Below are 14,625 nucleotides of genomic sequence, written 5' to 3'. Positions count from 1 at the left end.
TGTCAAACTCCTCCTTTACAGCCACAAGACACAATCTAACTACTGTAGATGTGAATTTAGGTTAGGTTAGGTTAGGTAGTTACTTTATTAATCCCCGAGGGGAAATTTCTTCATCATTTTAGAGAAGAACATGGCAAAAAGAAAAAAAAGAAGCTTCGTTCCAGCGCTCCTGTCGACTCGTCAGTTTTTCAGTCGTTAAGACGCGTGTAGAAATCTCTGCAGAGACAAGAGAGTCGAGGTCAGTGGTTGTTGTGCCGTGTTTAATGTCCCAAAAGCTCTTTTGAAAGGGAAATAATGAGTTCAACGATTTGATCGGCGATCTGCCTGATATAATACCCGTAAGAAATGGATGTTGTCTTCGGCCTGCGAGAGCTGCTCCAGCTCGGCGCTTCTCCTCTGCAGCTCATCGATTTCTTCTTCCAGCTGTTCGACGAGCTCTTTACTCTGCGTCTCTTTTGGATTTTCTCCGCCGAGCTCCGCGGACAGTTTGATTTTCTCCGCTTCACTCCGTCTCTCTTGAATCTCTTGCTGGAGTTTCGTCTTTCTCCGTTTCAGGCTAACCTGTGTGGTTGAAGACATCAACGTCAGTACCGCCGAGTCGGCTCGTGACGAACTACAGACACGTTGGAAGTGACGTAAAAAGAAACCGGTGGTTAGACGGTTGTTCTCCGAGTGTTGCATGAAGGTTTCGCTCTCATTAACTTTCCACTTTTGTTTGGTTTGTTTTGCAATCGGGATCATTGTTTGATTAACGGTGGTACTTCGTATAATCGGAACATTTTTGAAACCTTCATGTCATGTCTGCGGTTTTAGAACCGGGCGCCGGTAAAAACAGCGGAAATAAGGAAGAACGACAGTCGCACGTACTAATCGATTTTCTTCATATCATAACGGCTATTCGAATATTTCAATATTTGAAAATCATGTCCCGTCCCTATGACAAACAAAAGTAACTTTTTGTCAAACATCATTTGCAAATAGAGACAGTTATGGACTTATCCTAAATGGCAATTTTATTTAACAGCAGTTTTGTATTTAGCTCAAGCACAGAAGACTGCAAACTCTCTGCAGAATAAAACTTAAAGTTTGTCAACACCAGCCATTTTAAGATAGCGGTCATTCCAGGCTATGCTTAAAATCCCTGTTTAATAACTTGAATGTGGTTTTTTTTTTTTTATTATTATTATTATTTGCTTGTGAATTCAACTGTTATTTTGAAAGTTGCGTAGTCGCACTAAAATCTTTTGTCTGTAAAAATCAGTATTCCCGTTTCACAAGTGTTTACGCGACTGCATTGCGCTTTTATTATACTCCACCTTCATCTTCGCCGCCTCCCTGCTGACGGAGACCAAGTGGTGGCCCCTGTGCTCCGTCTGGGCACACATGGCGCAAATGCACGTCCGGTCACTCCTGCAGAACTTCTCCAGCCGCCTCCAGTGCAGTTTACACACCGAGCCCTCCAGGTTCTTCACCACGCTGATCAGCAGGTGGCGCCCGAGATCCTCCCTCTGGTAGTGAGTCTCCAGGTGAGCGGCGCAGTACGATGCCAGGCACGACTTTACCGCCGGGCGCTCTGCGGGGCAGAAATCGCAGGGAACCTCTCCGGCTTTTAAAGGCGCGGGCGTACTTCAGGATTTACTTTGCAATGACTGCAACAAAATATGAAATAAGGTATTCAAACAAATATCAAGGTGTGGCTTTTTGTCATGATTTAAATGAGACTGAACTGAAATTATGCCATTTTGTCATTGTGCTAAAATGAATATAAATATTATATATTAAAACATATTTGCTAACCTACATCCTGTTGCCTGAAGTTTTTTTTTCTTTTCCAGAGATGGCTGAGAGGCTACACAATCCGAAGATAATGTATTGAGAAAAGAAAATTTACCATGTAAAGTTGTTTTAAAAAAAAAAAATTAAATTGCATTTGATTTACTGATATTAATGCCTTTTCTGATAATTATCTAAATAATGGTGATGGTTTAGGGTGGACATTGGGCCCATAGACCCCAAGATGATGACAGAAAAGAACACATTTACAGCAGTACCTGGCGTTACCCTAGGCAACTTGTGCTAAATTTGCATATGCATCAGGGGGCGGGGCCAGTCTAACGTGGCGTAGCATTAGACGTCTATAATACCACTTTAATGTGGCAAATGCCGCGAGCACATGGGTTGTACCGGTGACAAAGGAGCGGCATGCCTCCAGGTGAAGGTAGATACCCCTGAAGGAGTTGGTACACCACCGGGAATCCGTACATCCCGCTTTCCACCAAGTTAAATACTAACTGGCAATTTATGGTCTCGCCGTCTTTCACGTTTTCAGTCCGATCGGAAATGACGCGTAAAGGTCAAACTGGCAGGTGAAAGGTCTCACGGGACGGGACCGGACGTGACCCCCCCCCAAAAAAATAAAATAAAACAGCCAACAACAACAATGTGCAACGGAAAAGCGGCTTTTGGGCTTTATTTTATGAAGCCACGAAAAAAGAGCAAGAACTGACAGCAGCACGTGCAACAACAACAACAACAACAACACAGGTAACTTGCGCACTGTTTGCCGGTCAAGCAGCTTAGGAGAATAAGCTTGCGGCTAACAGCAGCAAAGAAAAGGTCAAACAGATTGATAATGAAGTAAGTCAAGTTTATTCACAGTAGAGATATCAATTACACAACTGTAACTCCAGGTGTTTTATATTGGGTGTAAAAACCACAGTAACCCTCAGAGACCCGCCCACATTGCCGTCTTTCAGCAGCTGTAGCCACTTAGCTTTAAAACTAGACTGAAGATACTTCTATCATTTGAAACTTGCTGGTGTCAATGAGGACCTGCTGGGAAGAGGCTAAATAACATGACCCGCAGTGCCCCACAAAAAAGACAGCAATGTGTCTGAGTTGTGTGTCTCAGGGTTAAAGGCAAAAAAATAAATAAAAAATACAGCAAACAGAGTTGAAAAATAAATAAGTAAAATATGCATAGGAAGCAACTGTACAGTGAGATGTAGTGCTCATCAACGTATTGTTTATGGCCTGTTTATTTGGTGATCTCACGTTGTTGCTTTGTCTATAAATATTTCATATTTTGATGATCTCATCATGAAGTTATTTTGTAAATCTGGCTCCTTAGAAGAGCCGGAGTCGTGTTTGTGTTTACATCAGCTGCTTTGTGAGTAAATAAAGTAAATGATAATGATAATAATAATAACAATAATAATAATAGTAGTAAATGACAGTGGTTGTTGTTTTATCATCGTTGTGTCTGTGTAAATCTGGCTTTCCTATAAAGCCAGTGCCGAGTCCTCTTTTCTGGTGTGTTGCACTAAATTCTAGGCTCACATGTTTATTAAACTATGGAAGAAATAAGGTGTATAAATGCAATGAAATGATGTCACTTCAAAGAGCGTCAGTCAAACCTCAAACAATTGAAAAAGAAATGATTACAATCAAGGTGATTATGTAAGACTTCTAACGGGTCTAATCACAAACACTACTAAAATCCCGTAACAAAACAGACGTTTTCCTTTCAGGAATCATCCCGTGTGATTTCCGGTTCCTTTCGAAGGAGAAATAATCAGAGGTTTGGTGTTGTCATAATCTTTCTTCACGTGTGGACTGAAGTATGGGTACAGCTCGTCTTGGAACGAGCACTCGGTGAACGAGAAGATGTGGGACTGAGCCGCTATGTCGTAGAAGGAGACGAGGCCTTCCTCGTAGTCCACGAACACGCCGACCTTCTCGGGTTTCTCTGGCGGGAAGAGGCGACGCGGTGGCGCAGTCAGGGCCGCGAACTTGTTGCCTTCGTAATGCGCCGTCACCCAGAAACCGTTGTCCGGCTTCAGCGTGAGTTTCCCCTTGCGGGTTGGCTTTGCCGCTCGCCACGCCCAGATTCCAGGCGCTCTTGTTTCGCACCTCCACCTCCCAGTACGACCTCCCGGAGGTCAAGCTGTCGCGCGCCACCACGCCGCCGAACAGCTCGAACCTCCCGGGAGTGTCGTCGACTCCCTGGTCCTTCCCTCCGTCTATCACCTCCTTCCCGTCGTCAGAAAATATGATGCGGCGGTGCGCGGTGGTCGGATCCAGCTTCACGTCCACTGTTAATTGGAGTTAATTGGATTATATAAACAGTCTTTTTTTTTTTCTTTTAAAGATCTTGTCAGGAGGAATTATAATACACATATCGCATACCTGTAAACTCTGGGACTCTCTCAAGTTCTGTGGAGTGAGGGAAGAATTTTGGATCAATTAAAATCAACATTTTGCCTTTCAGCATTTAGACTTTATTAATCCCACAGTGGAGAAATGTAGTCGTCACAGCAGCGTTTACCGTCGTTAAGTCAAGTCTTACCAATGGAGGTTAGTGTCTCCAGTTTCTGTTGAAATTTTTCCATCATTGTCGCCATGGTTGTCCTAAAAGTGCCCAAAGACAGCGAGGTGTTGAACCTGACCTCCTTGTCTGTCATTTTGTTCGGGTCTGGAGGGGTCGGGTAGCTCTGAGAAAAAGAAGAGATGATCCAGAAATGAGGCCTTTTTTTTTTTTTTTTGATGATGAAGAATTCATTTTATTGTCATTCAGCTCCTGGCCGTGCACACTTTCCCTTCAGCCGTCAAACATCTCGTCTCGACAGTTGTCCGTTCCCGAGACGTTCAAAGCTTCCCTCTCACCTGCAGGAACAAGATGTGATCCTCCAGCGCAGATGTATCGTCCATCTTGGAGATGTTCATCTGGAGCTCTTCGATCTCTGCTCTCAGCTCGTTGCTGAGGTCCTCCGCTTCTTTTCCACAACCTGCCTCCTTTCTTTTATCGGCTGAAGCATTCTCGCCTCCGCTTCCTTCAAGATGGCGAACATGGCGGTGAACACAGCCTCGATATTGTCCAACTCATCCTCCAGCTTGTCCTTAAAATGCACCCCCCCCCCCCCCAAAAAAATAAAAAATCAGTGCATTCATTGTCTATTCGACATTTCCTTTTCTTTTTATTCTTTACTGTCCTGCATCTGGCACTGAGAGTTGATTTCTGAACTTGAAATCAACAATTAAATGTGATAAATCTGAAACGTTAGCTTCGTATTGAACTGCAGTGATTTGGTGCGAACGAATCTTGACTGTATTTCTGGGTCAGGTTTGGTGTTTGGCCCTCAAAGTTCCAATTCTCCTGACAGCACCACGGGTCGGACACGTCACGTGTGCGTTGCCGTTTTGTTCTTTGTCGGCGATTTGTCTGCCCAATTTTGTTGACTTCCTGATTTGATTATTTTCCCTTGATTCTGCACCTCTAGAGGTTAAACGAGGTCTAGTTTTTCTCAGTTTTGTGTGTATTCTTGTTCTTTCCTACCCACAGATAACGTTGACATAGTTGGCCATGTTTTAAGTGGTAAAACATACATTTATTCTCGTATTAATTTCATAACTATTTTACATGCAGTGTTTGTTAGTACTTGAAAGACCAGGAACTAACGACCTTGTCATAATAACAGACAAACGGGTGTTTTGTTCTGAAAGCTGACCAGATTCTCGATGCCGTGCAGCTCGATGCTACTTCTGTCAAAAAACCGATTAAACGCATATATATAAATATATATATATATATTTTTTTTTTTTTTTATTTATCTATTTTTTTTTTTAACTTCGACGGACCGGTCCGGTTGACTTTTCAAATCCCGGATCCGTCCTGACTTCGCGTCAGCTTACCTTGATGCTCTTGAGATCTGCGTCGATCTCATCCAACTTAATTTCTCTCCCGTGAATTTTCTGCTGAAACTTGGCCTTGATCTCGTCAAGCTCAGCCTGTAGCAGACAAAATGCAAATTATTACGCAAAACTCTTCACATTTGCATAGTTTGTGTCGGATGACGTGACGTCAATATGAACTGCCGTCGAGAATTAAAACACGCGATGGCGTTCCACGCGTCACTCTTACCTTCTTCGCGTACCATTCGTATTCGGTGGAGACGACGTCCGCCAGACCATCTTCCATGCAGTGAACGCAGATGCAGATCTGCCGCCTCCTGTTGTACAGCTCTAAGGGGAGTCCGTGCTCCAGACAGGCCCTCACGTCCAGATCCTCCACGGGCTCCACCAACTTGTGGCCCTTCAGCCTTTTGGCCGTGTAATGGTTCTCCAGGTGGGTCGCGCAGAACGAGTTGAGACACAAGAGGCAGGACTTCTTCGCCCGCCGCTTCGGCGGCGCGCAGACGTCGCACGCCACCTCGCCAGCACCGCCACCGAACTCGTCCTCGTCCTCGTTCTTGTCCTCATCCTCGTCCTCGTTCTCGTCCTCGTCCCTCGTCTTCACCCGCTGAGCGATCTCTCGGAGGACGACGTTCACGTCGGGGATTTTGCTCACATGCGTCTTGCACAGCGGGCACACGCTTTCATTGTACCGGACGGTGCAGTGGAGAAATTTGTCGCAGAAGGAGTGGCCGCAGAGCGTGGTGACGGGATACTCGAAGGCTTTCTCGCAGATGGAGCAGATCAGGTTGTCCTCCAGCGAGCGGCGCTCGGCGGTGGGTGCAGAAGTGGAGGCCATGTCTGCTCAAAGACAGCAACGGAAAGATTCACCAATTACAGATATGACAGTGAAGTGTTGGCGTGTTTTTGTTTTTGTTTGCTTTTTATTCAAATGTTTGAGGAAATAAAGCGGCAGCTTGCAAATTTAAGAGAAGATAAAAAAGGGTGATGGAGTCAGGGAAGTCAGAATGATGACATTTTAGAAATATCTTTTTGAAGCCAAACACTACCGGTAAAAAAAAAAAAAAAAAAAAAAAAAAAAAAAAAAAAAAAAAGATATCGCCATGAAACTTCCCCAGTTATTTATCAAAATTAATATAATCATTTTTTGAATTTGCATGTCTGCATATGCAAATGAGACTTTACGTAATTAAGTGTCAATTTGCGTACATTTCCACAACATAAATGTAAAACCTTGGATGGAGCCAGGTTCAAAATCCTTCTGTCATTTTGTCAACATAGATTTCTCTTTTCATCATTAAAAAAAAATCAGTAAATACTGTCAACAGCCCAAATATTTTATAAAAAATAAAGTTATTGTATAAATTAGGCCATTAATGATCTACGAACAAATCCCTCTGTAAAAAAATACTAACTACAATAATTTACAGGTCATACAAAACATAGTTACAGAAAAGGTCATTTAATTCCAGAAATTTAAATTCAATTTAACAGTTCTTGAGAATTTTGGATTTCAGAACTCCTTCCGAGTGAGAAACAATTCCCAATATATCATTTTAGATGCACAAATGTGCAATTAACTACAGTATAAAGTTTCTCCAGACCGTTGAATACAAGCACACGCGTCGCACCGTCGTAGCTCCGAGGTATTAGTGATCCCACACCTGCTGATTAAATCAACCTGGTGCGTGCGTGCTAAATCATCATACCCGAAAGTTACAAAAGCGTTGAACAAACACACCACGCAAGATCCACACGGTTTAAAAAGCATCTCACACTGAAGTCATTTAAAAAAAAAAAGGAAGGAACCATAAAGTCATGTTGAAGAAAAGAAGCAGAGGTGAGCACCTTTTGATACGTTACCTTTCAGCTGTGGAGATGCTGCTGACTCCCAGAGCGTGGTTTCTCCGCTCTTATCTTCACAGCCACGTCTTTGGCATGTCTCATTACTTTGGGAACTTTCCATCAGTGTTGAGTTTCGTTTCCGAAAGAATCTTTGCTCAATGCGAATTCCATTTGGGCACACATGGCGCAAATGCACGTCCGGTCACTCCTGCAGAACTTCTCCAGCCGCCTCCAGTGCAGTTTACACACCGAGCCCTCCAGGTTCTTCACCACGCTGATCAGCAGGTGGCGCCCGAGATCCTCCCTCTGGTAGTGAGTCTCCAGGTGAGCGGCGCAGTACGACGCCAGGCACGACTTGACCGCCGGGCGCTCTGCGGGGCAGAAATCGCAGGGAACCTCTCCGGCTTTTAAAGGCGCGGGCGTACTTCAGGATTTACTTTGCAATGACTGCAACAAAATATGAAATAAGGTATTCTAACAAATATCAAGGTGTGGCTTTTTGTCATGATTTAAATGAGACTGAACTGAAATTATGCCATTTTGTCATTGTGCTAAAATGAATATAAATATTATATATTAAAATACATTTGCTAACCTACATCCTGCTGCCTGAAGTTTATTTTTCTTTTCCAGAGATGGCTGAGAGGCTACACAATCCGAAGATAATGTATTGAGAAAAGAAAATTTACCATGTAAAGTTGTTGTTTTTAAAAAAAATTAAATTGCATTTGATTTACTGATATTAATGCCTTTTCTGATAATTATCTAAATAATGGTGATGGTTTAGGGTGGACATTGGGCCCATAGGCCCCAAGATGATGACAGAAAAGAACACATTTACAGCAGTACCTGGCGTTACCCTAGGCAACTTGTGCTAAATTTGCATATGCATCAGGGGGCGTGGCCAGTCTAACGTGGCGTGGCATTAGATGTCTATAATACAGTCTACCACTTTAATGTGGCAAATGCCGCCAGCACATGGGTTGTACCGGTGACAAAGGAGCGACATGCCTCCAGGTGAAGGTAGATACCCCTGAAGGAGTTGGTACACCACCGGGAATCTGTACATCCCGCTTTCCACCAAGTTAAATACTAACTGGCAATTTATGGTCTCGCAGTCTTTCACGTTTTCAGTCCGACCGGAAATGACGCGTGAGGTCAAACTGGCAGGTGAAAGGTCTCACGGGACGGGACCGGACGTGACCCCCCCCCCAAAAAAATAAAATAAAACAGCCAACAACAACAATGTGCAACGGAAAAGCGGCTTTTGGGCTTTATTTTATGAAGCCACGAAAAAAGAGCAAGAATTGACAGCAGCACGTGCAACAACAACAACAACAACAACACAGGTAACTTGCGCACTGTTTGCCGGTCAAGCAGCTTAGGAGAATAAGCTTGCGGCTAACAGCAGCAAAGAAGAGGTCAAACAGATTGATAATGAAGTAAGTCAAGTTTATTCACAGTAGAGATATCAATTACACAACTGTAACTCCAGGTGTTTTATATTGGGTGTAAAAACCACAGTAACCCTCAGAGACCCGCCCACATTGCCGTCTTTCAGCAGCTGTAGCCACTTAGCTTTAAAACTAGACTGAAGATACTTCTATCATTTGAAACTTGCTGGTGTCAATGAGGACCTGCTGGGAAGAGGCTAAATAACATGACCCGCAGTGCCCCCCAAAAAAGACAGCAATGTGTCTGAGTTGTGTGTCTCAGGGTTAAAGGCAAAAAAATAAATAAAAAATACAGCAAACAGAGTTGAAAAATAAATAAGTAAAATATGCATAGGAAGCAACTGTACAGTGAGATGTAGTGCTCATCAACGTATTGTTTATGGCCTGTTTATTTGGTGATCTCACGTTGTTGCTTTGTCTATAAATATTTCATATTTTGATGATCTCATCATGAAGTTATTTTGTAAATCTGGCTCCTTAGAAGAGCCGGAGTCGTGTTTGTGTTTACATCAGCTGCTTTGTGAGTAAATAAAGTAAATGATAATGATAATAATAATAACAATAATAATAATAGTAGAAAATGACAGTGGTTGTTGTTTTATCATCGTTGTGTCTGTGTAAATCTGGCTTTCCTATAAAGCCAGTGCCGAGTCCTCTTTTCTGGTGTGTTGCACTAAATTCTAGGCTCACATGTTTATTAAACTATGGAAGAAATAAGGTGTATAAATGCAATGAAATGATGTCACTTCAAAGAGCGTCAGTCAAACCTCAAACAATTGAAAAAGAAATGATTACAATCAAGGTGATTATGTAAGACTTGTAACGGGTCTAATCACAAACACTACTAAAATCCCGTAACAAAACAGACGTTTTCCTTTCAGGAATCATCCCGTGTGATTCCCGGTTCCTTTCGAAGGAGAAATAATCAGAGGTTTGGTGTTGTCATAATCTTTCTTCACGTGTGGACTGAAGTATGGGTACAGCTCGTCTTGGAACGAGCACTCGGTGAACGAGAAGATGTGGGACTGAGCCGCTATGTCGTAGAAGGAGACGAGGCCTTCCTCGTAGTCCACGAACACGCCGACCTTCTCGGGTTTCTCTGGCGGGAAGAGGCGACGCGGCGGCGCAGTCAGGGCCGCGAACTTGTTGCCTTCGTAATGCGCCGTCACCCAGAAACCGTTGTCCGGCTTCAGCGTGAGTTTCCCCTTGCGGTTGGCTTTGCCGCTCACCACGCCCAGAATCCAGGTGCTCTTGTTTCGCACCTCCACCTCCCAGTACGACCTCCCGGAGGTCAAGCTGTCGCGCGCCACCACGCCGCCGAACAGCTCGAACCTCCCGGGAGTGTCGTCGACTCCCTGGTCCTTCCCTCCGTCTATCACCTCCTTCCCGTCGTCAGAAAATATGATGCGGCGGTGCGCGGTGGTCGGATCCAGCTTCACGTCCACTGTTAATTGGAGTTAATTGGATTATATAAACAGTCTTTTTTTTTTTCTTTTAAAGATCTTGTCAGGAGGAATTATAATACACATATCGCATACCTGTAAACTCTGGGACTCTCTCAAGTTCTGTGGAGTGAGGGAAGAATTTTGGATCAATTAAAATCAACATTTTGCCTTTCAGCATTTAGACTTTATTAATCCCACAGTGGAGAAATGTAGTCGTCACAGCAGCGTTTACCGTCGTTAAGTCAAGTCTCTTACCAATGGAGGTTAGCGTCTCCAGTTCCTGTTGAATTTTTTCCATCATTGTTGCCATGGTTTTCCTCAGGGTGCCCAAGGACAGCGAGGTGTTGAACTTGACCTCCTTGTCTGTCATTTTGTTCGGGTCTGGAGGAGTCGGGTAGCTCTGAGAAAAAGAAGAGATGATCCAGAAATGAGGCCTTTTTTTTTTTTGTTGTTGTTGAAAAAAGTCATTTTATTGTCATGCAGCTCCTGGCCGTGCACACTTTCCCTTCAGCCGTCAAACATCTCGTCTCGACAGTTGTCCGTTCCCAAGACGTTCAAAGCTTCCCTCTCACCTGCAGGAACAAGATGTGATCCTCCAGCGCAGATGTATCGTCCATCTTGGAGATGTTCATCTGGAGCTCTTCGATCTCTGCTCTCAGCTCTTTGCTGAGGTCCTCCGCTTCTTTTTCCACGACCTGCCTCCTTTCTTTTATCGGCTGAAGCATTCTCGCCTTCGCTTCCTTCAGAATGGCGAACATGGCGGTGAACACAGCCTCGATACTGCCCAACTCATCCTTCAGCTTGTCCTTAAAATGCACCCCCCCCCCCCAAAAAAATTAAAAAAAATCAGTGCATTCATTGTCTATTTGACATTTCCTTTTCTTTTTATTCTTTACTGTCCTGCATCTGGCACTGAGAGTTGATTTCTGAACTTGAAATCAACAATTAAATGTGATAAATCTGAAACGTTAGCTTCGTATTGAACTGCAGTGATTTGGTGCGAACGAATCTTGACTGTATTTCTGGGTCAGGTTTGGTGTTTGGCCCTCAAAGTTCCAATTCTCCTGACAGCACCACGGGTCGGACACGTCACGTGTGCGTTGCCGTTTTGTTCTTTGTCGGCGATTTGTCTGCCCAATTTTGTTGACTTCCTGATTTGATTATTTTCCCTTGATTCTGCACCTCTAGAGGTTAAACGAGGTCTAGTTTTTCTCAGTTTTGTGTGTATTCTTGTTCTTTCCTACCCACAGATAACGTTGACATAGTTGGCCATGTTTTAAGTGGTAAAACATACATTTATTCTCGTATTAATTTCATAACTGTTTTACATGCAGTGTTTGTTAGTACTTGAAAGACCAGGAACTAACGACCTTGTCATAATAATAGACAAACGGGTGTTTTGTTCTGAAAGCTGACCAGATTCTCGATGCCGTGCAGGTCGATGCTACTTCTGTCAAAAAAACGATTAAACGCATATATATAAATATATATATATATATATTTTTTTTTTATTTATCTATTTTTTTTTTTAACTTCGACGGACCGTTCCGGTTGACTTTTCAAATCCCGGATCCGTCCTGACTTCGCGTCAGCTTACCTTGATGCTCTTGAGATCTGCGTCGATCTCATTCAACTTAATTTCTCTCCTGTGAATTTTCTGCTGAAACTCGGCCTTGATCTCGTCAAGTTCAGCCTGTCGCAGACAAAATGCAAATTATTACGCAAAACTCTTCACATTTGCATCGTTTGTGTCGGATGACGTGACGTCAATATGAACTGCCGTCGAGAATTAAAACACGCGATGGCGTTCCACGCGTCACTCTTACCTTCTTCGCGGACCATTCGCATTCGGTGGAGACGACGTCCGCCAGACCATCCTCCATGCAGTGAACGCAGATGCAGATCTGCCGCCTCCTGTTGTACAGCTCAAAGGGGCGTCCGTGCTCCAGACAGGCCCTCACGTCCAGATCCTCCACAGGCTCCACCAACTTGTGGCCCTTCAGCCTTTTGGCCGTGTAATGGTTCTCCAGGTGGGTCGCGCAGAACGAGTTGAGACACAAGAGGCAGGACTTCTTCGCCCGCTGCTTCGGCGACGCGCAGACGTCGCACGCCACCGCGACAGCGCCGCCACCGAACTCGTCCTCGTCCTCATTCTCGTTCTCATCCTCGTTCTCGTTGTCGTTCTCGTCCTCATCCTCGTCCTCGTTCTCATCCTCGTTCTCGTTCTCATCCTCGTCCTCGTTCTCATCCTCGTCCCTCATCTTCACCCACTGAGCGATCTCTCGGAGGACGACGTTCACGTCGGGGATTTTGCTCACGTGCGTCTTGCACAGCGGGCACACGCTTTCGTTGTACCGGACGGCGCGGCGGAGACATTTGTCGCAGAAGGAGTGGCCGCAGAGCGTGGTGACGGGATACTCGAAGGCTTTCTCACAGATGGAGCAGGTCAGGTTGTCCTCCAGAGAGCGGCGCTCGGCGGTGGGTGCAGAAGTGGAGGCCATGTCTGCTCAAAGACAGCAACGGAAAGATTCACCAATTACAGATATGACAGTGAAGTGTTGGCGTGTTTTTGTTTTTGTTAGCTTTTTATTCAAATGTTTGAGGAAATAAAGCGGCAGCTTGCAAATTTAAGAGAGAAGAGAAAAAGGGTGATGGAGTCAGGGAAGTCAGAATGATGACATTTTAGAAATATCTTTTTGAAGCCGAACACTACCGGTAAAAAAAAAAGAAAAAAGATATCGCCATGAAACTTCCCCTGTTATTTATCAAAATTAATATAATTATTTTTTGAATTTGCATGTCTGCATATGCAAATGAGACTTTATGTAATTAAGTGTCAATTTGCATACATTTCCACAACATAAATGTAAAACCTTGGATGGAGCCAGGTTCAAAATCCTTCTGTCATTTTGTCGACATAGATTTCTCTTTTCATCATTAAAAAAAAATCAGTAAATATTGACAACAGCCCAAATATTTTATAAAAAATAAAGTTATTGTATAAATTAGGCCATTAATGATCTACGAACAAATCCCTCTTTAAAAAAATACTAACTACAATAATTTACAGGTCATACAAAACATAGTTACAGAAAAGGTCATTTAATTCCAGAAATTTAAATTCAAATTAACAGTTCTTGAGAAATTTGGATTTCAGAACTGCTTCCGAGTGAGAAACAATTCCCAATATATCATTTTAGATGCACAAATGTGCAATTAACTACAGTATAAAGTTTCTCCAGACCGTTGAATACTAGCACACGCGTCGCACCGTCGTAGCTCCGAGGTATTAGTGATCCCACACCCGCTGAGTAAATCAACCTGGTGCGTGCGTGCTGAATCACCATACCCGAAAGTTACAAAAGCATTGAACAAACACACCACGCAAGATCCACACGGTTTAAAAAGCATCTCACACTGTGAAGTCATTTGAAAAAAAAAGGAAGGAACCATAAAGTCTTGTTGAAGAAAAGAAGCAGAGGTGAACACCTTTTGATACGTTACCTTTCAGCTGTGGAGATGCTGCTGACTCCCAGGGCGTGGTTTCTCCTCTCTTATCTTCACAGCCACGTCTTGGGCGTGTCTCATTCCTTTGGGAACTTTCCATCAGTGTTGAGTTTCGTTTCCTAAAGAATCGTTGCTCAATGCAAATGCCCATTTCCCTGCAAAACTGAACGTAAACCCAAACTGCAAGTTTCATCATTTGTGAACGAGCCAGAGGCAGAACTCCCAACAAGCAAGTCAAAACGTGAATTTAATGATATTTTCTTTCCTGGCAAAGGCACGATATCTTAGTTTTTCAGTCTTTGTTAATGACTAATTACTTCCCTTTATTACATCATCCATTCAGGTATAAGTTACATTCATGCAGCCAAGTTCACTTCATTTTTTTTCATTTACTGGATCTTCATTCGCTTTTTCTTTAAATCAGCATAAATTGTCTTTTGTTTCAGATTCATTTCGACAAAAGAAATTGAAGTAGTTACAGTTCAGCGGGGAATACTATCGAATGTGAAATTAAAGGCAGACAGACTGTGAACTACAGGCTCGCATGGTTCCCAAACAAGCTTCAAGAATCTGCAGTGAACTTTGAAACGTGAAATACCAAAAATGCTTATTTAACTCTTAAAAACGGTTTACAAATGCTCACAGGAGAGCCAACTGCCGACGTAACGCTGTTAGTTTTGGCC

General features: G+C 43.5%; 2 protein-coding genes and 1 pseudogene across 2 annotated transcripts; all 3 read right to left on the bottom strand.

The window, feature by feature from the left end:
- Positions 1 to 245: 245 nt before the first annotated feature.
- On the bottom strand, positions 246 to 2,264 carry LOC138203796 (E3 ubiquitin-protein ligase TRIM47-like). Its single transcript, XM_069158792.1, has 3 exons — positions 2,185 to 2,264; positions 1,317 to 1,626; positions 246 to 561 (listed from the first exon to the last, which is right to left on the bottom strand). Exons 1-3 carry the CDS (start codon positions 2,262 to 2,264, stop codon positions 301 to 303), a joined length of 651 nt encoding a protein of 216 aa, XP_069014893.1. The 3' UTR covers positions 246 to 300.
- Positions 2,265 to 2,642: 378 nt separating this feature from the next.
- LOC138203860 (E3 ubiquitin-protein ligase TRIM39-like) lies at positions 2,643 to 7,724 on the bottom strand (annotated as a pseudogene).
- Positions 7,725 to 8,983: 1,259 nt separating this feature from the next.
- LOC138203859 (E3 ubiquitin-protein ligase TRIM39-like) lies at positions 8,984 to 14,102 on the bottom strand. The gene is made up of 7 exons (XM_069158863.1): positions 13,940 to 14,102; positions 12,262 to 12,938; positions 12,033 to 12,128; positions 11,008 to 11,241; positions 10,691 to 10,835; positions 10,529 to 10,555; positions 8,984 to 10,434 (listed from the first exon to the last, which is right to left on the bottom strand). Exons 1-7 carry the CDS (start codon positions 14,091 to 14,093, stop codon positions 9,875 to 9,877), a joined length of 1,893 nt encoding a protein of 630 aa, XP_069014964.1. The 5' UTR covers positions 14,094 to 14,102; the 3' UTR covers positions 8,984 to 9,874.
- Positions 14,103 to 14,625: the final 523 nt, after the last annotated feature.

This window comes from Embiotoca jacksoni, unplaced genomic scaffold (assembly GCF_022577435.1).
Source record: "Embiotoca jacksoni isolate LCO1_2020_lvr unplaced genomic scaffold, fEmbJac1.0.p SCAF_24, whole genome shotgun sequence".
Classification (NCBI taxonomy): domain Eukaryota; kingdom Metazoa; phylum Chordata; class Actinopteri; family Embiotocidae; genus Embiotoca; species Embiotoca jacksoni.
This window is presented reverse-complemented; position numbering and strand designations above follow the sequence as displayed.

Coding starts and splice junctions, on each gene's coding strand:
- LOC138203796 (XM_069158792.1), bottom strand. CDS start 2,264: ATGTACGGATTCCCGGTGGTGTACCAACTCCTTCAGGGGTATCTACCT. Junction 1,627..2,184: donor ATGCCGCTCCTTTGTCACCG/GTACAACCCATG, acceptor TAAATCCTGAAG/TACGCCCGCGCCTTTAAAAG. Junction 562..1,316: donor GGGAGGCGGCGAAGATGAAG/GTGGAGTATAAT, acceptor TCAACCACACAG/GTTAGCCTGAAACGGAGAAA.
- LOC138203859 (XM_069158863.1), bottom strand. CDS start 14,093: ATGGGCATTTGCATTGAGCAACGATTCTTTAGGAAACGAAACTCAACA. Junction 12,939..13,939: donor AGCATCTCCACAGCTGAAAG/GTAACGTATCAA, acceptor GTCTTTGAGCAG/ACATGGCCTCCACTTCTGCA. Junction 11,242..12,032: donor CAGATCTCAAGAGCATCAAG/GTAAGCTGACGC, acceptor GTGCATTTTAAG/GACAAGCTGAAGGATGAGTT.